The sequence below is a fragment of the Vitis vinifera genome, chromosome 3 (genome assembly GCF_030704535.1).
Source record: "Vitis vinifera cultivar Pinot Noir 40024 chromosome 3, ASM3070453v1".
NCBI classification, from domain to species: domain Eukaryota; kingdom Viridiplantae; phylum Streptophyta; class Magnoliopsida; order Vitales; family Vitaceae; genus Vitis; species Vitis vinifera.
Window position 1 is genome coordinate 4,128,209 of NC_081807.1, and position 23,323 is coordinate 4,151,531.

Genomic DNA, 23,323 nt, shown 5'->3' on the forward strand with positions numbered 1-23,323 from the left:
CCTAACTGCATCTGCAGAAATAGAAACAGACCCCAAATGTGTTGCTTTCTTGCAGCCACAGAAAGTTTGTGAGATGTGAAGAATATGAGAAAGAAAATGCAATTTTCTAGGGGGTTGGCTGCAACTTGGGCAGGTTGGTTGGGTTGATGGTTAACTCAAACTCAACCTAAATTAAGAAACAATCAACCCAACTCGACCTCTAACCCAAAGTATCAACCCAAGCCCAACCTAACCCCATTTTTCTAAATTCGGGTTGGTTGAGTTAAACTTGAGTTGGTCAGGTTAAACTCAAGTTGATTGGATTAGATTGGGATTGGTCCAATGGATTGAATTGCATGATTCAAAATCCATCAATAGTGGCTTTTTTTTAAAAAAAATTCCTATGTATTTATACTAAAAATTAAAGGATTAATTTATTAAAAATGATGAAAACATCTCAAATTTGTAAAATTAACCTTCCTCATTTTTAACTTGAACAGTAACCCATTTTTGATATAAATATTTTTCAATATTTTCATTATTTACATGTGTGTTTTAAAAGAAAATGTTACTTTTGTAAGAAAAAGATGAGGGCATTTTTGTTAAAACGAGTATTTTTTAGGTTGAAAAAAGGTAAATAATTAGTTTTCCAAAGTAGGAAAGATTTCATCTCTTTTAATCTGTTATTCCAAATTTAAATAGTAAAATAAGATAAAACTTCAAGATAATAATAATAATAAATAAATTTATATATTTAAAAAAAAAATGATGTAACTATAATTTGATTTCTTTCTTTAAAATCTAAAAAGAAAATAATAAATATTACAAAAATTTTGAGTTAGGTTCAAGTTGTTTGAACATTAGTCCAAATCCAATTCAAATTGAGATCGGGTTAAGAAAACTTAATCCAAGCTCAACTCGAGCAAACATACCTAAACATTGAGTTAGGTCAAGTCAATGTATACAAGTTGCACTCCAATGACATCAATGTCTCTTGATATAGGTTGACAAATTTGTTCTAATTTTACGTATTTTATTGAGATTTTTTGTGGAAAATTCAAGTACATGAAGTAAAAAGATTGAAAATTTGGTAAGTGGAATGGCAATGTAAGAGGCACAAAGGCATGAAAAATAAGTCATAAGAGTTTTTACCATATAAATATGCCAATTCCTTAACTTAATATTGTCATTATTTTACCAAGTATTTTCAAAATTCCATAATTGAATTCACATATAAAGTATTATTAGTGGTGATTGATTGCATCTCCTCAAGGGAAAATTTCTTCTTGAAAAATTGTTTTTCAATTATCGATATTGTCTTTCCTAGGAAAAATTTTTAGTCTAAAATTCTTAAAAAGACAATTTCAAAAAGACAAAAATTTGACAATTTGTATAATACCGTTGAAATTTCTTTAGTACATGTTTTTTTCATGTCATTCTTTATTATTATTATTTACGAAAAATATTAATATATTAATTTCGTATCCATTGATTAGTTCTGTCGCTTTTTTTTTTTTAGGAAAAAAATATGCAAAAAGATTGTTTTCTCAAGCCCGCGCCAAACAGGACCTTAGGGTTTATGCCATCTGAGGTTTAGGGGCTTCATCGAAGCAGAAGATTTGAAGCAATCCACCAACGATGGACCCGAACGGTGATTCTAGCCCTATTCCGACCGAAACCCAGAAAAGAAGCTTTGCTCCGTCCACCGTATCGGCTTACCTCGATCCTCACTACTGGTAATTTTTTTCCACCTCTATATACCCTACCCATGTCTTTATCACAATTTCTCCTTCTTGGTTTTGCAGGGATGAACGATTCTCTGATGAAGAGCATTACGAATGGCTGAAGGATTACTCTCATTTCAGTCATCTCATTCAACCCCATCTCCAACCCAATTATTCTGTACGTGGGGTTTTTGATAGCTTTATTCTTTAGTAGCCAGAAAATGTATTTACGTTTAGAGACATCAAGTGGATGTTTAGAGGAGGTTTGGTTTCACTTTGGAAGAAACCCGGGTTTAGACTTACAACAAAAGCTTGAAATTAAAAAATGGTTAAGAATTTTGACAAAATGTTGTTTCTGGAAATACTTCTGCAATGAACTTCTTTCAAATCTATAGGGTGCAGCCCCTTTTTTGTTCACACCTTTTATTACTGTTTCTGTTTGCCCATCAAAGAAAAAAGGAAAAGAAAGAACTTCCTTCTTCCACATTTTCATTTTCTTTGTTTTTTAGAGACTCATACTTTTTCACGACGTGGCCAGAATTTAGTACTGCTGATTTTCATGTACAGTTTACTTGTATTTGATCAAAATCTGGCAAAACAGTTAATGGTGGTAATGTATAACAGTCTAGTATAGATGACATGCAGCTTTAACTGCAGGTCTTGGAGATTGGTTGTGGGAATTCTCAGTTGTCTGAAGAACTGTACAAAGGGGGGATTACTGAAATAACCTGCATTGATTTGTCAGCCATTGCTGTGGAGAAGATGCAGAAACGATTACTATCCAAGGGCTATAAAGGTGTGTGGCCAGATTTCCTGCAAAATATCTCCATCCTTTTTTTGTCTCCTTATCCACTTATGAAGAGTTCTTGATTCTATACTATGAGTGATCCCGGCCCTAAAGCTTCAGATGATCAAGTTGTTAAATTTCCTTTGAAAATTTCCTAACTGTTTTAGTAATTATATAAAATTGATAATGTTATAGAACTTTTGATTGTTAATGTTTGATAGACATGTCTCGTAGGGAAGGAAATTATGTGGAGACCTTTGTGGCATATGTTTGTGTTGATTGTCAAAACCGTGATACCTGAAAATTTTGTTCCATTAGATGTGGTATTTCATATATAAAACAAAGTTTGATATTGAGTTTCTTACGCCTTTTGGATTGCATCAGTGCAACATTGCAATATATAGTTAAATGAGAGGGTAAAAGTGGTTGAAATGATGCCTCACCTACTATGAAATAGCATTTTATGAGGCAAACTGGAAGTCAATCCGTTTCATGGTAAATTTTGATACATATTCCATAGGGAAATGGAGAAAAGGGAATCCAAAACCGTCTCAGAAGAAACCATCGGCTGCAGTACTTAGAGATCAAACTATAGAATCCAGTCTAAAATCATATTGGTAGACACCCCTAGTACTTCACTTTAACGAGGTGCCAACTTGATATTTGACCACCTACCTCAAAATAACTGGTCAATCTCTGTGTTCAGAAAAGGAAACAATAGACATGTTGAATTGATTCAAAGTTTCACATTTCTATGCTTGTGGAAAACAAACCAAAAAAATAAATAAAATTATATCATTTTCCCTTGGGGGACTAAAATTATTTGTAAGAAAAAAAAGCTCTGCTTTAACCTTATCTTTGTTCATTGGTTTTTCCCTGTCACCTCTATCATCAGAAATCAAAGTGCTGGAAGCTGACATGCTAGACTTGCCCTTTAGCAACGAGTGTTTTGATGTGGTTATTGAGAAAGGAACCATGGTAAACTTACAATTCACAATGGCTCTGTTTCAACCTGCTTTTATTTATTCTTGTTTTTAATTAGTTGAGTATGTATATCTTTTTTAATTTGAAGGACGTATTGTTCGTGGACAGTGGCGACCCATGGAATCCGCTGCCTGAAACAGTAAACAAGGCAATGGCAACACTTCAAGGTGTTCATAGGGTTCTCAAACCAGACGGTGTTTTCATCTCAATTTCTTTTGGCCAGGTGAAACACACTAATCCATCCAAAGTCTTCTTTATGAAGCTTGTCAGTTTTCATGTAAGTCACGGCTCACATCTCCTATAGCCACACTTCAGGCGCCCATTATTTGAAGCTCCAGACTTCACATGGTCCTTTGAGTGGAGCACTTTTGGGGATGGATTTCACTATTTCTTCTACCTATTGAAGAAGGTAGGTTCAGTGATTTTTTCTTCCATTCCATATTTTATTTGCTCTATTTCTCTGCAAAAGCACAAACCCCACTTGCTGATGTGCCACTAATGGCCTCTACAACACTCTATTCTCAAAATCAAATAAGAAACACTCTTCCTTTCTCAAGTTAAACCCTAGAACACATCATCTTTATGTGTTTTATAACCTGGTTTTTCATGATGAAAATTAAATTTTACAGGGAAGGAGAACATCAAATGGGGGAGGACCAAGCCAGAGGATCGAAATGCCATCCATGTCTCTGTTTCAAGATGAACTAGAAAGCGAGGATTATATTTTCAGAACCAACATTGATGAGATGTGAAGTTAGGCCTTATCCTACCATCCATTTGTATTTTTGTCATTGTAATCCTGAGTTGATTCTGTTGTATTAACCGGTTCAGGAATACCATGGCCCAGTTCAGCTTGCAACCAAGTAACATTATTAGATGTTTGGTTTCCTGGTTGCAACTTCCATCTTTGTAGAGGACAGAATAACTAGAAATGAAGCTTGTTTTTGCTATTTGCTCCATCTCAGAAGTACATTTTTGAAGTTTTGCTACAAACCCAACATTACATGTTTTTTTATTTATTATTCATTTTATTTATTTTTACTCTTTAATATAAGATGCTAGGTGGCTACATTTTTAATTTCGGGGAAATATAGGGCTTGTTTGGAAACTATTTTCAAGAATAGTTTTCTATTTTCCCAAACAAAAAAAAAACTAAGAAAACTCGTTTGATAATAAAAAAACTATTTTTTTATTTTCTATTAGAATAAAAAATAGGATGTTTTGTTTTCTATTATTTTCACTTGTATTTTAAGGATTGCTTTACAAAATAATTATAAGAACATATAAAATAATTAAAAATAAAACAAAATATTAAAAAGAAGTTAAAAATATTTTAGGTTTTTAAATAGAGTTTTGTTATATTGTTTTAGGCTATGTTTGGTTTCAAGAAAATATGAGGGAAAAAAAGTCTAGAGGAAAAGTATAAGGAAAGAAAAAAATGAAGAAAAATAAAAAACATAATTAAAATCAATAAATTATTTTATATGCTGCTTCAAACTTATTTATCTTATTTTTCCTCTTTTATATAAAAGTTAAATAATTTTAAAATATATAAATTTTTATTTAGTTTTCATTATATTTGACTTTCGTTCCTATTTTTCATGTTGAAACTAAATATAAGAAAATCATTTTTTTTATTATTATTTTTTTATTTTCTTAGTATTTTTCGAAAAACAAACATAGTTTTGTAGAATAGTTTTCAAAATTATTTTAAAATATGGATACCAAACATGCTCATAATTTTGAACCATATTTAAAAAAAAAAAACCCACTAATCAAATATATTTTCAAATTTTAATTTTAAGAACAGAAAATTATTAAGGCACCTAAATTAATCCAAAGCACAGAAAATAAAAACAAAAATACTAGGATAGGATAATAATATCACATAGGCTGCTGAAGACATCATTAAATTACTTGCTTTTTTTTGTCTGACAATAGCGTATTGTTAAATTACATATTTGGGCCTACATTAATTAATAGAATAAAAGTATAGTTAAAATATTATTAATTTAATTTTATGTTTTTTAATTATATATTTTTTTATTCAACCATCCCTATGGAATGACAGTTTCAACTGACGCATAATAGACTTTAATATTTATCTATGTATCAATTTCAAAAATTTATCTATACTATTAAGGAAATAAAGAATTTTTTTAGTACTTCATCTATGTTACTAAAATTGTTAATTGATGATAAAATAAAGTGATAATTATTTTATACAAGCAATAAATAAATAAAATAAAAATATATTAAAAACATTATCAACATAGCTTTGTTATTTTTTTTAAATTTTTAATTGTTATTATTTCATGAGCCTAAAAAAATTAAATTAAAACATATTATATATATTATCAATTTAATTTTGTTACTTTAAATCATGTTTTCTTTATTTACCTATCAATGTAGCCGTGAATATTGAAAAGTATAGTCTCAGTTACATATGGTTTTAAGTATAAATCCCGTCATATCTTGAATTTATCTAATATTGGTCCCGAGGTTTGAATTCCCAATGACTACTCGTGGAGAGTCAAAAGGCATGGTAATATTAATTTTATAATAAAATAAATCAATAACTTATTTTATGAAGCAATAATATGGCTGCAAAGTAATTTTGTTAGTTTGTTTTAAAAATCAAATTGCCAAAAAAATATTTCCTACGATCTAACTCAACTTCTCGAGCCATTGGTCGTTAGAATAGATGGTTCCATTGGAAGAAAGAGACCATCAAAGAGAGCCACAGCACAATGGAAGGGAGGTTACAATAAACCTGTTTGAAACGACGTCGTTTTACAGTAGAACGACGACGTTTGATTCTCAGGCTTCCTTCCAAAACAATGATATTGGCCTTGAGGCCTTGCCAACCTTTCTTCTCCCTCTCTCTCTCGCTTTTGCTTTCTCAATAAGCCTCTCTCTCTCCTCACTCTCACCGCCGGCCATCGCGCTGGAATTTGACGGGATCTCGCTGGAAAATCGGCTTTTGTCTTCGTTCGGATTGATACTTTCGATCGAACCGTCGGTTCTGTTGTTGGATCGACCGATCTGCGTATCTATCCATACATATTTATATACTTGTATAATCGACGATGGAGGATTATGCAAACAGCGACGAAGAATACTACTATTCGGATCGAGACTCGTTCGACGGGCTCGTAAATGAGGAATCTGATTTTCAGTGGGTCCCCCCCAAGGCTCCTTCCAGTCAGGTAATCCAAATTGGTTAGGTTTTTCAATCGCTCCCTTCTATGGTGGTTTAGAAGGTTTTGGTTGTTTGTCTCTTTCTTGAAACAACTGTTTGGTTGCTGAGAAAGCTGAACGAACAAAATAGGAAAAATTTGAGCATTGCTTCGGTTTTTTTAGTTTAACAATGCAAAGACCTTGTCAATTGAGCCAATTGGTTGCATAAACTGCAGTTGCATGGTGGTTTTAAGTTTCCCGGGTCCTGAGTAATGTTAATTTATTATGTTTTCATTGATTTTCTTAGCAAACAAACTGGGGGCAGGTGGACCAATTTTGTAAGAATAATCGCGTTTTCCGGGAATTTGGTTTAGTGTTGATGGTGATCTTGTCTTGTTATTACTGTTGTCTTGTAGTATTGGATCGTTGGGCGAAGATTAGGATTGCTGATATTAGGTTTTTACTAATTGATATATTAGGTTTCACTGATTGGCACATTGTGAATTTTTTTGGGTGTAATTGTGAGCAAGATTGGTTCTTCTTTTGGGGAAAGAGATTTAAAACAGTTTTGGGCATATTTGGTCAGTTTAAGGTTCAATTCTGTGAGGTGTTACCCATTGTAATTACTATTGCTGTTGTCGTTTTCGTCGATGTCAGTTTCATTGTTGTTGGATTTTGTGTTGTTTCTATCTATTAATCAGCATTAGGAAATTTGTTAATTGTTGTAAACAAGCCGCTGGGAAAAGTTTAAATTTATCGGAGCGTGGCTTTGTGAGCACTAGTGAGTTTTAAATCTATGTATGCTGATGTTCTCTTCTAGTGCTTTAGGTATTTTCACCCTAGAAGAATTTTATGAATAGGCAATGAAATCAGCAGAAGAAGAAGAAGCAAGCAACAATTATAAAGGGAAATTTGAACCCCCCAATTTTGAAAGGAAGATGGTAGAAAGGAAAAAAAGGAAACTTGGTCATATTAATCTCATTTAGCGTTTAATTAAAAAGTGTTAGAATTGTGATACTAACTCACTATGTGTTCTTTTAATTTTTAATTTTTCAAAATCGATATTTTTCTAAAATCCCTTTTGGGCCTTTTGCAGGTAATCACGAAAGAATCCCTTCTGACTGCACAGGTAAAGTCCCCTTTCTACAGTTTTTTGGTCATTTAAATGCATCTATGTTCTTGACATTGATATTTTGAGCTGGTTTGCATTCATGTAGAGGGATGATTTGCGGAGAGTAATGGACTTGTTATCATTAAGAGAACATCATGCAAGGACGTTGCTCATCCATCACCGGTGGGATGTGGAGAAGTTATTTGCAGTGATGGTAGAGAAGGGGAAACCATGCTTATTTGCTGAAGCAGGTGTTCCTTTAATGGAGCATCAGATTGTCCCCTTACCATTGTCTTCGTCGACATTAATGTGTGATATTTGCATGGAAGCTGTATGTAGTAAGGACTCCACAAAAATGGACTGTGGCCACTGCTTTTGCAATAACTGTAAGCACTCTGCGTGTTGTTTTAACCCTCTTGTAAAATTGCAGTGTATGTATTTGCACCAGTATGCATATATGCATATCATTGGTGATCATGGACACTCATATTGATCCTAAACTTTCAGCCTATGGCAGTCTATTATAATGGTTCTTTTTACCTCCATTTCTTGGAATCTATTGCTATTTAGATTATTTATATTTTTATTGATCAAGCTGGTTGTTAACACCATTTTAAGATGATAATTAATGCATTGTCATCATGCTGTTGAACAATAACTTATGGGAACATATTATTATCTTTTAAGGAAATTTTTATTTAATACAAACATTTTATCGTATAAATTCTGATTTTTTTTGTAATGCATTTTTCATACAATGTAACAAGTGATGCAGATTCATTCTTTCATTCTTTTATGTTGCTTTTCTTTTTAGGTTGGACAGAGCATTTTGTTGTGAGGATAAATGAGGGTCAAAGCAGACGCATTAGGTGCATGGCATACAAATGCAATGCTATTTGTGATGAAGCTATTGTCAGAAATCTAGTTGGTAGAAGGCATCCTGATCTGGCAGAGAAATTTGATCGTTTTCTTCTTGAATCATATATTGAGGACAACAAAATGGTTAAGTGGTGCCCAAGTGCTCCGCATTGTGGAAATGCAATCCGGGTTGAGGATGATGAATTTTGTGAGGTAGAATGTTCATGCGGTTTACAGTTTTGCTTCAGTTGCTTATCAGAGGCACACTCGCCTTGTTCATGTTTGATGTGGGAGTTTTGGACCAAGAAATGCCGAGATGAATCAGAAACAGTCAATTGGATCACAGTGCATACAAAGCCTTGTCCAAAGTGTCACAAACCTGTGGAGAAGAATGGTGGCTGCAACCTAGTGAGCTGTATCTGTGGGCAAGCATTTTGGTGAGAGTTCTTTTTTTACTTTGTTTTTATTTAATTGTTCAAGTCAGCACATATTTTTACTTCTGTTGTTCATCTTCAGTGATGGGAATCGTTGTTTATTTCTCAGTTGTACTTCTTTCAGATGTTTAAAGAATTTATATGACACTTGAATCTCACATCAAAAAGTGATGCTGTACACTTTTGCAGGTCTTTGTGCCACTTTTAACGTTCACTTTTAAAACTACAATCTTGAAGTATTGAGATAAAAACCAGAATCAGTTGGTCCTTTCTGATGAATGCTTGTATTTTTTCTATTTTGGATCTGGGTTGGAATAGAAAAAATAAAACCTTATGCATGCATTTGCTTCACTTGTATCCCTGCATGGGCTTGTCTGGAATCAACAATTCGCCTTTTCACACCTCCATTTCCCTTTTTTGCCTCCTGTAGGATTATTCATGTGTGTATCTTCATCATGGTCAGTTTATAAGTCCCATTATCTGGGTTGCTTGCCCACTGGAGGATTATTGATGTGTTGTTTTTATTAGTTTGTGGATCCCAGGTTTAGGTAGGCCTAGACTCTGTTTGGGCCATTCCTGGTGACTTTTATGTTTTGAAATAACAGTATTTACTATTATCCTAGAAAAGAAAATTTGTTATGCCATTGAAATTCTAGGCATTGCTACTTGAAAATTTAAGATCCAAAACCTGAGTGGAGGGTTGAATCCAGTGGCTGATGGTCTTTCCAGTTAATTCTATCCATTCCATTGTAGAGGAATCTACTCAGTAGGTAGATGCTTTTTGCAGGCTATCTTATTTCTAGGTTCCTATACATTATTCAATATTTTTAATTTTCTTTGAAGGTCTATTGAAAATGGCAACACTAAGGTGGCTGAATTTGGGACTCAATGGTTGCAGATGTTTGGTCCTGCTTCTTTCGTTCCACGCACATACACACATATAATTAGCACAACCCAATGAGACGATCCCATATATGTTTTCTTATTGACCCATTAAAACATATGACGTGGCTAAGGAGACCATACAGAGTTCTTAGCTCCGATATATGTGCCCTATGAAGGAGTGGGAAATCTTTTGACTATTTTTTACTTCATATTTCTTTAGCATCCAATCTCTGGAAATTCATCCTTACTATGAGTAGGTGTTCAGTAGAGCCTCTAGAAGGAGAATTCCTCCGTACTGTACCTTGGTAGCCACTTTTTTTGTGAACTGGAATGAGATGCCAGGGTTCCTGAGGAAAGATACACATTTCTTTCGGATTCGGGGCCCAACGGATAGTAGCTTCTTTCTGTGGTCTTTTTGGGTATCCATGACCAAGGCAGGTGTTCAGCTCAGTTTGATTTTGATGGACTGGGGGTTGTCTGCTCAAAGCCCAAATGGAGAAGGTGTAATGTAGGCTCTTAATTTCCATTGCTCTTAGCTGGGTTGTATTAGATTCTGCTTTACTTGTCTCATCCTTCTTATATTCATTTTTGCTCAATAAAATCTCTTTATTTATTATTTATTATTTATTATTTATTTTTTATAAAAAGGAAAAAACTCAGTGATGAGTTGAATTGTAAGCAGGAAAAGGAAAAAAAACTCAGCCATGAGTTGACTTGTAAGCAATATCGACAGTATTGTTGTTGTTTTCGCTTAGAAGAGAAAAAAATACGGTAGAAATTGTTGAACATTTATGTTTTAGGTTCATTAATTTATGTAGTTTGCTGCTGTGGCAAAGATTGTCCCTTTTTGATTGCTGGAATGCCAGAGGCTCAGTTATATCTTCCACTTGTTAATCCCATTGTTCTGGAGACAGAATTTATAAATACATACTTTGTCCACATTATTCCCTTGTTCAAGATACATGATCAAATTCTCTTGGTTGACTTGGTTATATTAGTTGCATGTTTAAATCTCTCTTGTTTCACCTTGATTGCCTTATCATTACTTTTTCTTATTAATGTCTAATCAGGCACATGTGCTTACTTCATTTCCTTTTGATTCAGTTGGCTGTGTGGTGGAGCTACTGGTCGAGACCATACTTGGTCTAGTATAAGTGGTCACAGTTGTGGTCGCTACAAAGAAGACCGAGAGAAGAAGGCTGAGCGTGCGAAGCGGGACCTCTATCGCTACATGCATTATCATAATCGTTACAAAGCTCATACTGATTCCTTTAAGCTTGAAAGTAAACTGAAGGACACTATAAAAGTGAAGGTGTCAAATTCTGAAGAGAAGGAATCTACACTCAGAGATTTCAGCTGGGTAACAAATGGACTATACAGACTCTTCAGATCAAGGCGGGTTCTTTCATATTCATATCCATTTGCATTTTATATGTTTGGGGATGACCTGTTCAATGATGAGATGACAAAGGAGGAAAGGGAAATAAAACAGCATTTATTTGAAGACCAGCAGCAGCAGCTTGAGGCAAATGTCGAGAAGCTCTCCAAGTTCATTGAGGAGCCATTCGACCAGTATGAAGAGGATAAAGTGAGAGACATAAGGATGCAAGTCATCAACCTATCAGTGATCACGGATACCCTCTGTAAGAAAATGTGAGTACAGTACACTTAAGCTCTGACCCTTTTTTAAGATCCTTGAAACACATTTAATTATAATTACTTGCAGGTATGAATGCATTGAGAATGATCTATTGGGTTCTCTCCAACATGGCATCCACAATATTGCTCCATATAAGTCAAAGGGCATTGAAAGGGCATCAGAACTTATAACCTGTCAGAGCAATAAAGCCAGCAATGCTGATAACTGTCCATCTTCAGAAAATGGCACAGATGGTTTGAACTTTTTTCTGGACTCTACTAGATATCTAATTTATTAATATGCTATAGAAGAAAAAAAAATGTGAGTCTTAGTTGATGACATTTGACATGAACAAAAAAACTAGTCTCATCAGTTATCATTTAATTGTCTCCTCTCTGCCTCCTTCCGATGCTCTTTTGGAACTCTTACACCGGCATGTAGGCCCTGTAGTAATTAATGTTAATGGTGGTAACATGTTGATAATGTATTAGAGAATTTTAATTATCACTAGCAAGTATATACCCAAGTTGGTTTGGTTTCTTAAAAAATTGTATACATTATTTATTGATATTTTTTAGATTTGTAAAATAAGGAATTGGACTTAAGTTGATGCTCTTGTTCACCTTAAGCTTATTTTCAGTATCCTCCTCTTCAACCAACTTTTTATGCCTTTACCTTTGCTTTAGCTTCATCCACAGTGTTCTCTCCATTGGGTTGATTGATGACCCTGATTGAAACCCAATTTTGTTTGGCCGTAGCCATTGTAAGCATCCAATTAATGGTTTTAAAGCATGATAAGGCCAACTGATCCTTTTTGCTTTCATCATTGTTAGGGCAATATCTTCAGGTAGATTATGAGCCACATATCATTTCTCTCTGCCTTGCCTTGCTCCTTTTGGACTTACTCTTGTCTTATAGCTCCTTCAGTTGAATCACACTAGTCCTTGAAGGTGCAATAATTGGTTTTATTGCAGATGAGCAAACCATTTTGTACAACTTTCTTTCATCTTTGCTTTTAGTGGGACATTTTGCTATTTGTTTTCCTCAACATCTTTTGAATTTAAGGCTTGTTTTTTTTTATTTTTTATTTTTTTAAATGCTTGGGATCTGTATTATAAAGCATGGCAACGCTAGTAGCTCTTGTAAAATTTTAAGCATGGCTGGCCTTCTAGCTCTTGTAGTTTGATTTAATAAGGTATTGCATCGAGCAAACAAATGATGCTCTAGAGACAGTTCTTCATTTGTGGATGGAATGGTTCTTTTAATACATTAAACTATCATCTAGAAAGTTTTATATGTAATGAATTTCACCTTATAAAATTATTATTTTGGCTACTCATTTTTATGGGCTGAAATTCATTACAATTATTGGAGTTATTTGCATTATTATACTTAAGCCAGAATAGCACTTTATACAAACATGGATAACCTTTGTGGGGAAAATCAACCAACAGTCTATTGATTGATATCCAGTAGCTCTAATTTAAATATCGTTGCCCTCAATTTTGTCTCTCGTTGAAAAGAAATCCTCAAATCTCAGTGTTACATGTGTGTCTGTGTGCGCACATGCATGTTTATAAAAACTCAGGATCTTATATGTTGCCTTGAATAGGATGGTACTCTATGCTGTTTCTTATTGTGTTAGGTGGTTTCATTTGAGATCTCACTAGTTTATATCAAATTCCCTTTTATGAATGAACTCTCATTATATTATTGCTTATGGATGCAATATATTTCCAAAGTTGTACTGATGTGGTGCATATGTAGGAGGGACAGCAGAATTTGATCGACCTTCAGGCTCTGGGAGTTCATATGAGAGTGGATATTCTTCTAGGAAGCGGGCTAGAAAGGAGGGTCTCGGAGGCATTGATCTCAACTTGCCAGCAGAGGTCGTGGATAGGAACTAATCTTTGAAAGTTTCAGCCTTCGTTTCAAATACAAGTGTACAGCTCTAACTTAAAGAGTGGGCCTTGGTTTCTCTCTCATGGGATCAGATCATTTGTGATGCCATACTTAAAACCCTTTCCCTGCCTTCCTTTTTCCTTTTCCCTTCTTGAGTTACACATCCCTCTCCCTTGTTGAGATCTACCCTGGAAGAGAAACTATAAATTCATTTCTTTTAAATTGCATTTCCCCCCCTTTTTAATTTTCCTTTTCTTCGCTATGCTGAAAATCATTATACTGTAAATAGCCTTTTATTGGGGCTTTTGTGGGCGATATATATGTAAATTCCCTATCTGAGACTTGAGCAACTCTCAAATGCATCTTTTAAGCCGCCAATCTTTGGAGGATGGAATTATAGGGTAGCTTTTGTGGATTTTGCAATTGATCTCTGCTGTAATTCTCTCTTTATCTCTCTGCTCTCTTGGTTCTCTTTCTTCCATTTTTTGTCCTTTGCAGAAATCAAAATAGCTTTCTTTCCTCATGTTTTCCAATGCTAATATGCAAACTGCTTGTGTACGATACTCCCTCAGTTTTGCTGCTAGTTTGTTTCACATGTTCAGCCCATGGTTCCCTTCCTTCCCACTCGCTAATAGGAGATATCTTCCGGCCTTATTGCCTCCTTTTTGTTTCTGTCCCAACACTCCTTATGGTTTATATTCCATATCTCCACAGGTTAATCCTGCTAGAAAAGAAAAGTAAAAAAAATGGAATCATCTGTAATGCAGGGCGTAATTATAGAAGAAAAGATTTGCCCCTCGTCAACTGACATTAAATGGATGAATTGCGTGCTCAAATGCCTTTTTTTAAGCTTCACTCTCCTTTCATGTGCCTTTTCTGGGTTGCCATACCCCGAGGCGTTCCACCGGGCGCTGCGCCGTTTTCTTTAATCTAAATGTGTTTGTTTGTTTTCTTTCTGGGAATCATGCAATTTCAAAACGAAACTTCTCTCACTTTGGGCTCTGCAAAATGACTAATCTAAATTATCTTGTTAATCCAATGTGGATGGATTCCATTCACTGCGCAGAGGATGAAACAGTAGAGCTCAGCACTTAAAAAATTCGCAAAACCCAGCTAAACCCCATGAAATCATACACAAAAAACAATTTTTTTAATTCATTTTGATCAGTATTTTTCCAAAATTTTGGAGTATTTTCGTAGCCCACATGGTTGAGATACATGCTTAAAGCATGCAGTTACGGTATATTTACTGTGCAGCTGACTGGCTTTCTTCATTACCAAGAAACTAACACAAGAATCCACCAGGTCAACTTGCAGTTGTACAGAAACTATTTTAATGCACTCATTTCTTCAACCATGTGTCTCCTGTTAGTTCTTCTAATTTTAAATCCTTGTTAGGGGTTACTAAACATATATTTTTCAGGTTATCGTTTGACCTTCCAATGATTTTTATACTAAAAGAAGGTTTACGACTGTTCTAATCAAATTCAAAATCATAGGCCTAACCCACATTTCTTTATTTTATCTCTTACAAGCTATATAGTTTAATCAGTGCACTAAATTTTAACGCTTTGGAGTTGGTAAAACTTTTGTTATTTTCCCATTAAACAAACAGCCTAAACATGACTTCCAAGTTACTAATGGAGCTGCAAGTATGTCTGTCAGTTTCCTTTGAAAAGTGATGCTTGAATTGCTCGAGAACAAATGTGTTTAAGCTCATCGATTAATGAAAATTGAAAAATAAGTGGAGTCATCAGTCTTCTGTCTCTGTGACTTCTAACTGTTGTGGAAATCGATACGATTACCTAAGTTTATGGATTGGTTTTGTCCAAGGGTTTTCGCCCCTCATCTTGTACTGGGTTCAGTTCTTGAAACATTGGATTTTTTAAATGGATAAAAAGCCAAGGTTGAACTTTTTGGATGCATTATTTATGGGATTTAGCCTGGATCAATAAGGGGTCTTGTCACATCCATTAATGAGTAAAATTGAAATCCTAGTCTGAGACTAAAAATGGGAATGTGTCAATCTGAGATATTATGGTGAGTTTCAAAAATCTGCATGTTGGGTTTTGCAAATCCATGAAAATGATAACTGGGTTTGAAGTTTGAACACTAGAATGGATGGAATGAGAATGCGAATGAAACTTCCACTTTCAAGCTCTAAATTGGCCAAGAAAATGTGCCTGTGTATGGGACAACATATAGCCAAGAACTTGGTGCCTTGTGAAAAGGAAAGTAAGTATTCTCACCAAGTCCTTTTCTCTAATACATCTATGAAATAGTTATTTATAAATATTCTTAATTTTATAATAAAAATTATAAATATTAATATAAAAAAAAAATTATTATACTCTTATGGAGAAATTTCTGTTTTTTAAAAACAAAAATTAGAAAGTGGGTTGAAGTGTTCACTTATGGAGAAGATTCCTAGAATTTCTTCTTTTGTAGTCTGTACTTTTGGAACACAAATACCCTTCTACTTTGGAGATAAGGACCCAAACAGACCCATAAGCACAACCATAAGAAGCAGTAATTCCCTGATTTCTTGCACTTAATGGCAGAGACAACCGGCATTGTTCTTGTGGAGCAACCAAACCCCAGAAAAGGTTAAAAGCTTTTGGACTCAGGCAAAAAGGAGTTTGTTTAGTTGTATCCTAATTTATCAAAGGAAAAAAAGACAATGGAAAGCCCACCAAACCAGTGGATTCATATCAAGCAATACACTGTATATGCTTTGACCTCTAACTTTCAGCCCTTTTGAGGTTACTTTTATCCTCTTTTTAAATGCTAGCCTTTTGGTTTTTAGGGACCAACACCACTGGAATGCTCCCTTTCTGAATTTTGCTACAATCCTCTTAAAGGGGGGTGGTGAGACACTCCATTTGAAAGGAAGAAAAAAGTAAGCTAACAAAGGAGGATGTAAGTCAAGATCGATGACGTTTCTCTTACATGATACACATGCTTATAGTAATGTAAATTTTGACATGAATGAAGATAGTAAATCCTTGAGACTATATGATTTTTAGTTTATTAGTGAATGGGACTTGTGAAATGGTGGTTGTAATGTTTTATAATGCTAACATGATTTGAAGTAATTACAAGAAACTACTTAAATGTTATGAAATATTATAATTGTCTATCATGTAAACACAATGTTCTAGTTATACCTTATTGGATTATAGAGTTAGACAAATGGATACCTCCAATCGAGAAACAAAGTCCCGCATCGAGTCATCAGGGATTGGTTCCGATATCTATTGTAATGGTTTGCTTGCTTTACATGGTTAAGAGAAGTTTATTACATATATATAGTGTTGAAAACGATGCAAGATATCATTCAAAAGTAACTAGAGGTTACATTGCTAATAATTTCAAAAGTAAGGGTTTTTTTTTGTTTTTGTTTTTCATTCAATGACATCAACATTTGTGATATAATTTTTTGAAAAATCATTAGAAGAATAGCACTGTTTTTATTATTTATTTTTTCAAGATATCTGTTGAGAAAATGAAAGCTTTTACTCTTGAAATCATAGGTCTAAGTGAAAAGCTCGATGGAGTTCTCCTATACATTCACACACTCACAGTTGGGTACCAAACCTCTCACATCCCTCTTTCTGGTCCCTTTTGGTTGTTTGTCCACAGTGTAACATTCTTCGGGGCACGAACTGATTTGCTTCTTTTAATGCAATGCAAAAAGCCCACCATTGCAAAAGCTACAACAAAGGTGGCATTGCTTTCTTAGACAAGTGACTAGTCAACATTGGCCACCCTCTCAACCAATAAGCCATATATAATATATATAGATATATAGGCAGAAAAGACTTGCAAATGTACACTTCCATGCTCCAGAGTTCAAAAGAACAGATGGGTTTTTTGAGTTTTGAATTACTGGTTTTTTGAGATTCCATTTGGGGGTTGAATCTGCAGATTTGATTCAGCTTTTCAAAAATATTAAAAAAAACCCCATCTGTGTGAGTAGTCTCTCTCACTATCCGTGTATGCTATGTTGTTTTGTGAGCAGTCTCCTCTGTTAGAATTTAATGTTTCTTGATTTCGTTCCTTCTTTTTTATGCTTTCTTTGTTTGGGCTCTTGTCTATATCTGGTGAAATGTTTGCAACAATTAATGCTGTTTCAGTGTTTTCTTTTTCTTTTTCCTTCAGCAGTGGGGTTTGGACCCAGTTGTGGTTTTACACCAATACTATGCATGAAGTGAAGTGGCAGGGTTCTTCATTGAAACCATTCAACCTCATGGAGGTAACAACTTCAAACCACAGGCGTTCCATGAGGTATATCTTCATTGAAACCATTTCCAAGCTGTCCATTTTCTTTTCCTTTTTCTTTTCCTGTTCTCTCTGGAGTTCCAAGTTAAAATCATATGACTATGGTTTGTGGGTAAAGAGGGAAGCCAGAGGCTTAAAAGCTGCATTCAAGCTCTATATGCCAATTTTCGTATGTTTTGTGCCAGAGAAAAACCCATTAGCTGTTAGATAAATTGTCTCTTTGGTCCTACTGCCTTGTGTTCATGCAAATTTCATAGAAATCAAAACTCTTGAGTGTATTTATTTTTAGTATGGTAGATGAAAGCAAGGAGGAACCCTGAATGAAGAGGGAGAAACTGCTGGTTTTTGTTCTCACTGTTAGACCCTTCTGTTGTGTTGGATTTAGCCACATGTCCAAAGTTACTTCATTATGTGTTGCTATACTGCTGAGACTAGTTTCGTTTTTAACAGTGACCCTGCTAAGAGAAAATTTGAGGAGAAACCAAGTAGCATTCTCAAAGCTTCTCACCGTCTTGGGTTGGTAAGAATTTCATTTATATTCTTTGTTCTTGGTTTACCGACTAAAATGAGGGTTTTCTTCTCATTTTCCTTAATGAAAATCACATCCCTCTGTTTCTCATGGATCAAAATCTTCAGTACCATGTTACCCATGACTGATTTCCCAGCCTTTCCTCTATAATAGGTAGTTTCGAATTTCGGGATTTGTTCAAAATTTTAATAACTTGATTTATAATAATGGTAAAAGGGACAATACTGAATCTGCATGAACCCCAAGATATCATCCATAGATGACTTGTCTTTGGTAATAGATGAACATTACCATATGTAAATTCAGGTGCTAAAAATATTCCAAAATAAGATATACCGACTGAAAAATTTGCATTTATAACAAAAAAGTTCTTTAGTTTTTTTCCCTTTTTTTTTGGGTTCTTGTATGGACAATTCTCATTCAGAATATATATCTATGGATTTACAAGTTTGTCCCAACTGTTTGACTTTGAGACTTTGTTTCATATAGGATATGGGACAATTCAGAAGCTCTGTTGAAGCAAAGAAGCAGTCCCCAAGAGCTGAGGTTCAGAATTCTTTGAAGCAAGAGGTAAAATAAATGATAATAATAACTAAACTTGTTGATCTGGGTACTTTATATGGGGAGTATTAACCCAGCTTGAAAAGGCATTTGGAATAGTTTGTTCTGAAGTTTGAATGAAACAAATTCATTTTACTTCTTGAATTCTCCCATTTATTTCTAGTACTTACGAAATTGAAGGTTACTTAGAACCGTTGATAAGTTTTATTTCTGATTTTTAATACCCTTCAGTTCTATATATTGAGGACACAAACACAAGTTTCAATCTTTCTAACACCAGGCTCTCAAAAAACTGAACATGAAAGAACTATGAACCAGGAGCAGGATCAGTGGCCAAATACAAAAAATCCACAGTACTAAACTATAAATTGAAAAAAAAAACCTTGTTCAGTATGTTTTGAGTCCATGTTCTTTTAGTGCACATCATGTTGTTAGCTTTCACTCATTTTGTTTTCTTCTATAGATTCTACAGCTTCAGAAGGGATTACAAGACCAATTTCTGGTTCGACGTGCATTAGAGAAGGCATTGGGTTATAGGTCTTTCTCCCATGATACCATAAATGCAAACTCAGTGCCCAAGGTAGCTCTCTCCCTTCAATAACATGTTTGTTATTGTAATTTTCTTATTCATATGTATATCCATGTACTTTGATTCAGTATTCATCTGAAAGCATTGATCTTTTTCTGTCTTGGTCTCTAACAATTCTGAGTTTACTCATTGGCATTGTGATTGTTTGGCAACAAGAATTTCGAAAAAGCAAAACACACAGTCTGAACCATGTTTGCTGAGGAAAAGAACAAGAAAAGTGTCTAGAATGTCTTTGAACCTCATTGCTGACACTAGGACAAATCTTTTTATTTAGCTTGACTTTGATTTTGCTTCTACTTTACCTTTTTATTTAGCTTACATTTTCCCTCGAACTAATCTTGCTGATACTGACCATTTGGTGTTGCTTCTACTTTATTTCAGCCTGCTGAGAATCTGATCAAGGAAATTGCGGTTTTGGAGCTGGAAGTTGTCTACCTGGAACAATATCTTCTCTCATTGTACCGGAAAACATTTGATCGACAAATTTCATCCGTTTCTACCGTGGATGATAGAATAAAGTCAACTTCAACTGCCCATAGAAGGATGTTTCAAGAAGTTTCTGGAGATAAGATCATATCAAAGACTGAAAATTCAGTTATTCACTCTAGCCATCTTTTGTCACCCCGAGATTCAATTGACAATCCACCAAAGGAATGCAATGACATTTGGGGACCTCATAAGTTGTTGGATTCTAGCATTCATCGCAGCCATTCCTCCCTATCTCAACGTTCAACTTGTCCGATTAGAACTTCTCCTTCAATGCAAACTCTAGCCAAAGCTGTAGACTCGTACCATTCTCTACCTTTGTCCATGCTGGAGGTAACTTATTCAATTCATCTGAAAAAAAAACCAAAAGGAAACTATATATTGGCTAGAAGGAGAATTTTCCCAAATCTTGTTGTCCTATTCTCACTTTAAATCATTATTTTGATAACTATTTTCCCTTTTTCAAAATCCAAACAATGTTATTTTTAACATAGTATATGTCCTTAGATTGTTGATATTAAATGATAATTTGAGGCTTCTCTAAGTAATTTTTCATCTGCAGCGTGCTGACAATGCTCCTTCAAATGCAATCAGCCTGGCAGAGCATCTTGGTACCAACATTTGTGATCATGATCCAATGACACCAAACCGGCTCTCTGAGGAGATGATTAAGTGCATCTCAGCCATATATTGCAGACTTGCAGACCCCCCTTTGTCCAATAATGATTATCCTTCCTCTCCTATTTCCTCCCCATTATCAATGAATGAGTTTTCTCCGCGAGGCCAGTGTGATATGTGGAGCCCACAATGCCGTAAAAATTCATCTTTCAATTCAGTGTTGGATAACCCTTTCCACATTGAAGAGTCGAAGGAATTCAGTGGACCATACTGCACAATGGTGGAAGTGAAATGGATTTGTAGAGACAGTAAAAAGTTAAGAGACATTGGGCCCATGCTACAAAAATTTCGGTGAGTCTTCCTCACTCTGTTAAATCCTTCAAAATTTTCAACTTGTGCTATCATGTCTGTTTTAAACAAGTATTTCTTTCCTTAAAGCTCTGTTTTGAGGCAAAGGAAATAGAGGAAAGGAAAATAAAACTTTCTGCTATGTATCACTGAAAATAATTTTATTGTATGAAGGGGAATTTTCTTTTTCTTTTTCTTTTTCTAAACCCTATTCTCATGATTAATTTTTTGCTACTATGAGTGATTGAAATATGAGAACTATTCCATTGCAGGTCACTTGTTTATCAGTTGGAACAAGTTGATCCTAGAAAGATGAGACATGAGGAGAAGCTAGCTTTCTGGATTAATGTACACAATGCACTAATAATGCATGTAATGGTCATACAACTAAGTATATATTAACGTCATTGATTATCTCATTTATGTTTGTGCTGTGAGGCTGTGAGAATATGCAATCAATCTATGGTTTGTTGTCCTACAGGCATTCTTGGTTTATGGGATTCCACAAAATAATCTAAAGAGAATTTCTTTACTTCTCAAGGTGAGTATTGCTTCTTTGTTTTTCTTTAAAAAAGGAAATGTTATGCACTTTTGTCATCATAATTTGAGGCATGGTTCAGGCTGCATATAATGTGGGAGGTCACACCATAAGCGTAGACATGATACAGAATTCTATTTTAGGATGCAGATTGGCTCGCCCTGGACAAGTAAATCCTGTTCCCTGGTTCTTAATATCAGTATTTGTGTGTTCAACTGCATGATCCTCTTCCTTCCTTTCAGACTAATTGTGTGCTAATGGGGCTGATGAAGCTTTACTTCTGCTTGTAGTGGCTCTGGTCGTTGTTTTCATCAACAAAGAAATTCAAGGCTCGAGATGAGAGGAAAGCATATGGCATTGAGCACCCTGAGCCTCTCCTGCATTTTGCACTCTGTTCAGGAAGCCATTCTGATCCTTCGGTACATCTATGCCCTTGATCTCGCGCTTCTAGCACAAAAGCTGCTTTCAATTAACTGCAAAATTTTGCTTGTGATTCATCCAACATAAAAAAATGTTGCTTGTTTGGCTAGTTTAGAAGTTGCCAACAATCCCATAAAACTCTTCTTTATAGAAAAAACATCCCATAAAACTTATTCTTGAGAGAACACACATCAGGTCAGACACATCTTTGTTAGAATCTTCACAACTATCATATCATGTTGATCTTGAGCTGAAGTTATATCTCAAATGGCTCCAATCATCTTTCGATACCATGATTGAAAACTGATAGTAAAATGAAAAGATGCATGAAATCATTGTAATTGTTCAATACTAAATCATATTGGCTGTGTATGAATTTTTCAGGCCCGCATATACACACCAAAGAACGTGTTCCAGGAGTTGGAAGTTGCAAAAGAAGAGTACATCCGAACCGCCTTCAGGTTACACAAGGGACAGAAAGTTCTTCTACCAAAGCTTGTGGAGTCTTTTTCCAAGGAATCTGGTTTGTGTCAAGCTGATCTGGTGGAGATCATTGAGCATTGTATGCCTAACAGCTTGGGAAAGGGCATCCACTGGGGTCAGCATGGAAAATTTTGGAAGAGCATAGAATGGACCCCTCACAACTTCGCATTCCGTTATCTGCTTTCAAGAGAGCTACCAAAGTGATTTCATGCCCTGATATATGCCTGAGATCCTCAAGGGGATAATGAAAATAATAGTATTGGTGAGTTCAAATGAGTTGGTTTCATATAGAAGAATCATCACTGAATTTTTTGAAGGAAGCACACCAACAACTCAGATACCAGAGTTGAGATCATGTTTCTTAGAAGAACGGTGATCAAACAGGCTCAAGCTCATTGAGCTTGAGCATACAAACTGCTTTGAATCTGACTCGAATGTAGTTGTGACATGCTTGAGCATACACTTGATCTGGTCTGATCACCAGTCTTCTTAGAAGGCCATGGTTGTGATCTGGCTGTCATTCCCCTCTGCAGCACCTGAAATTGTACAACTTTTCATGCACAAAAACAAAATCAGAGTACAGGAGATGGATGATGACTAGAGTGGCTATATATATTCAGCTTGTTGAAAACATCATATTTTTTCATACTGCTTCTGTAATAGAAAGTATCTTCAGCAATCTAAATCAGTGTTTTCTTTGATTTAAAGTTTGAACCACACATAGACTGGGTAGATGATACAAATCAGAAGTGATAACACAGTGATTAAAAAGAAGGGAAAGGGGCCAAAAAAAAAAAAAAAAAAAAAAACCTTGTCATTACAGAGACTTTTTAAGTACTTGATCTTTACATGTATTTGGAGCTGTTTGCTCTTGAGAATCAAGCTAGCTGAGAAAATCCTCTGGGTAGGTACATTCATTCACAAATTTTTATCAAAAGTGAAGTCCTCTCTTGTCTACTCACTTTTTGAAGTTTTGAATTTTCAAAT

The 23,323-nt window shown here is 34.9% G+C and overlaps 3 protein-coding genes across 3 annotated transcripts; all 3 read left to right on the forward strand.

Moving 5' to 3' along the window:
• Positions 1–1,478: 1,478 nt before the first annotated feature.
• LOC100260707 (uncharacterized) lies at positions 1,479–4,433 on the forward strand. The gene is made up of 7 exons (XM_002281050.5): positions 1,479–1,715; positions 1,785–1,881; positions 2,361–2,499; positions 3,386–3,468; positions 3,563–3,697; positions 3,779–3,883; positions 4,104–4,433. The coding sequence occupies exons 1-7, from the start codon at positions 1,618–1,620 to the stop codon at positions 4,224–4,226; spliced, it is 780 nt and encodes a 259-aa protein (XP_002281086.1). The 5' UTR covers positions 1,479–1,617; the 3' UTR covers positions 4,227–4,433.
• Positions 4,434–5,350: 917 nt separating this feature from the next.
• Positions 5,351–13,910, forward strand: LOC100257215 (probable E3 ubiquitin-protein ligase ARI2). The gene is made up of 7 exons (XM_002284629.4): positions 5,351–6,683; positions 7,751–7,783; positions 7,872–8,151; positions 8,580–9,060; positions 11,047–11,595; positions 11,669–11,835; positions 13,349–13,910. Exons 1-7 carry the CDS (start codon positions 6,564–6,566, stop codon positions 13,486–13,488), a joined length of 1,770 nt encoding a protein of 589 aa, XP_002284665.1. The 5' UTR covers positions 5,351–6,563; the 3' UTR covers positions 13,489–13,910.
• Positions 13,911–17,214: 3,304 nt separating this feature from the next.
• On the forward strand, positions 17,215–23,044 carry LOC100255635 (uncharacterized). The gene is made up of 12 exons (XM_010649535.3): positions 17,215–17,454; positions 17,645–17,770; positions 18,215–18,284; positions 18,783–18,863; positions 19,318–19,434; positions 19,825–20,262; positions 20,492–20,898; positions 21,168–21,267; positions 21,377–21,436; positions 21,516–21,602; positions 21,724–21,852; positions 22,238–23,044. Exons 2-12 carry the CDS (start codon positions 17,685–17,687, stop codon positions 22,538–22,540), a joined length of 1,878 nt encoding a protein of 625 aa, XP_010647837.1. The 5' UTR covers positions 17,215–17,454; positions 17,645–17,684; the 3' UTR covers positions 22,541–23,044.
• Positions 23,045–23,323: the final 279 nt, after the last annotated feature.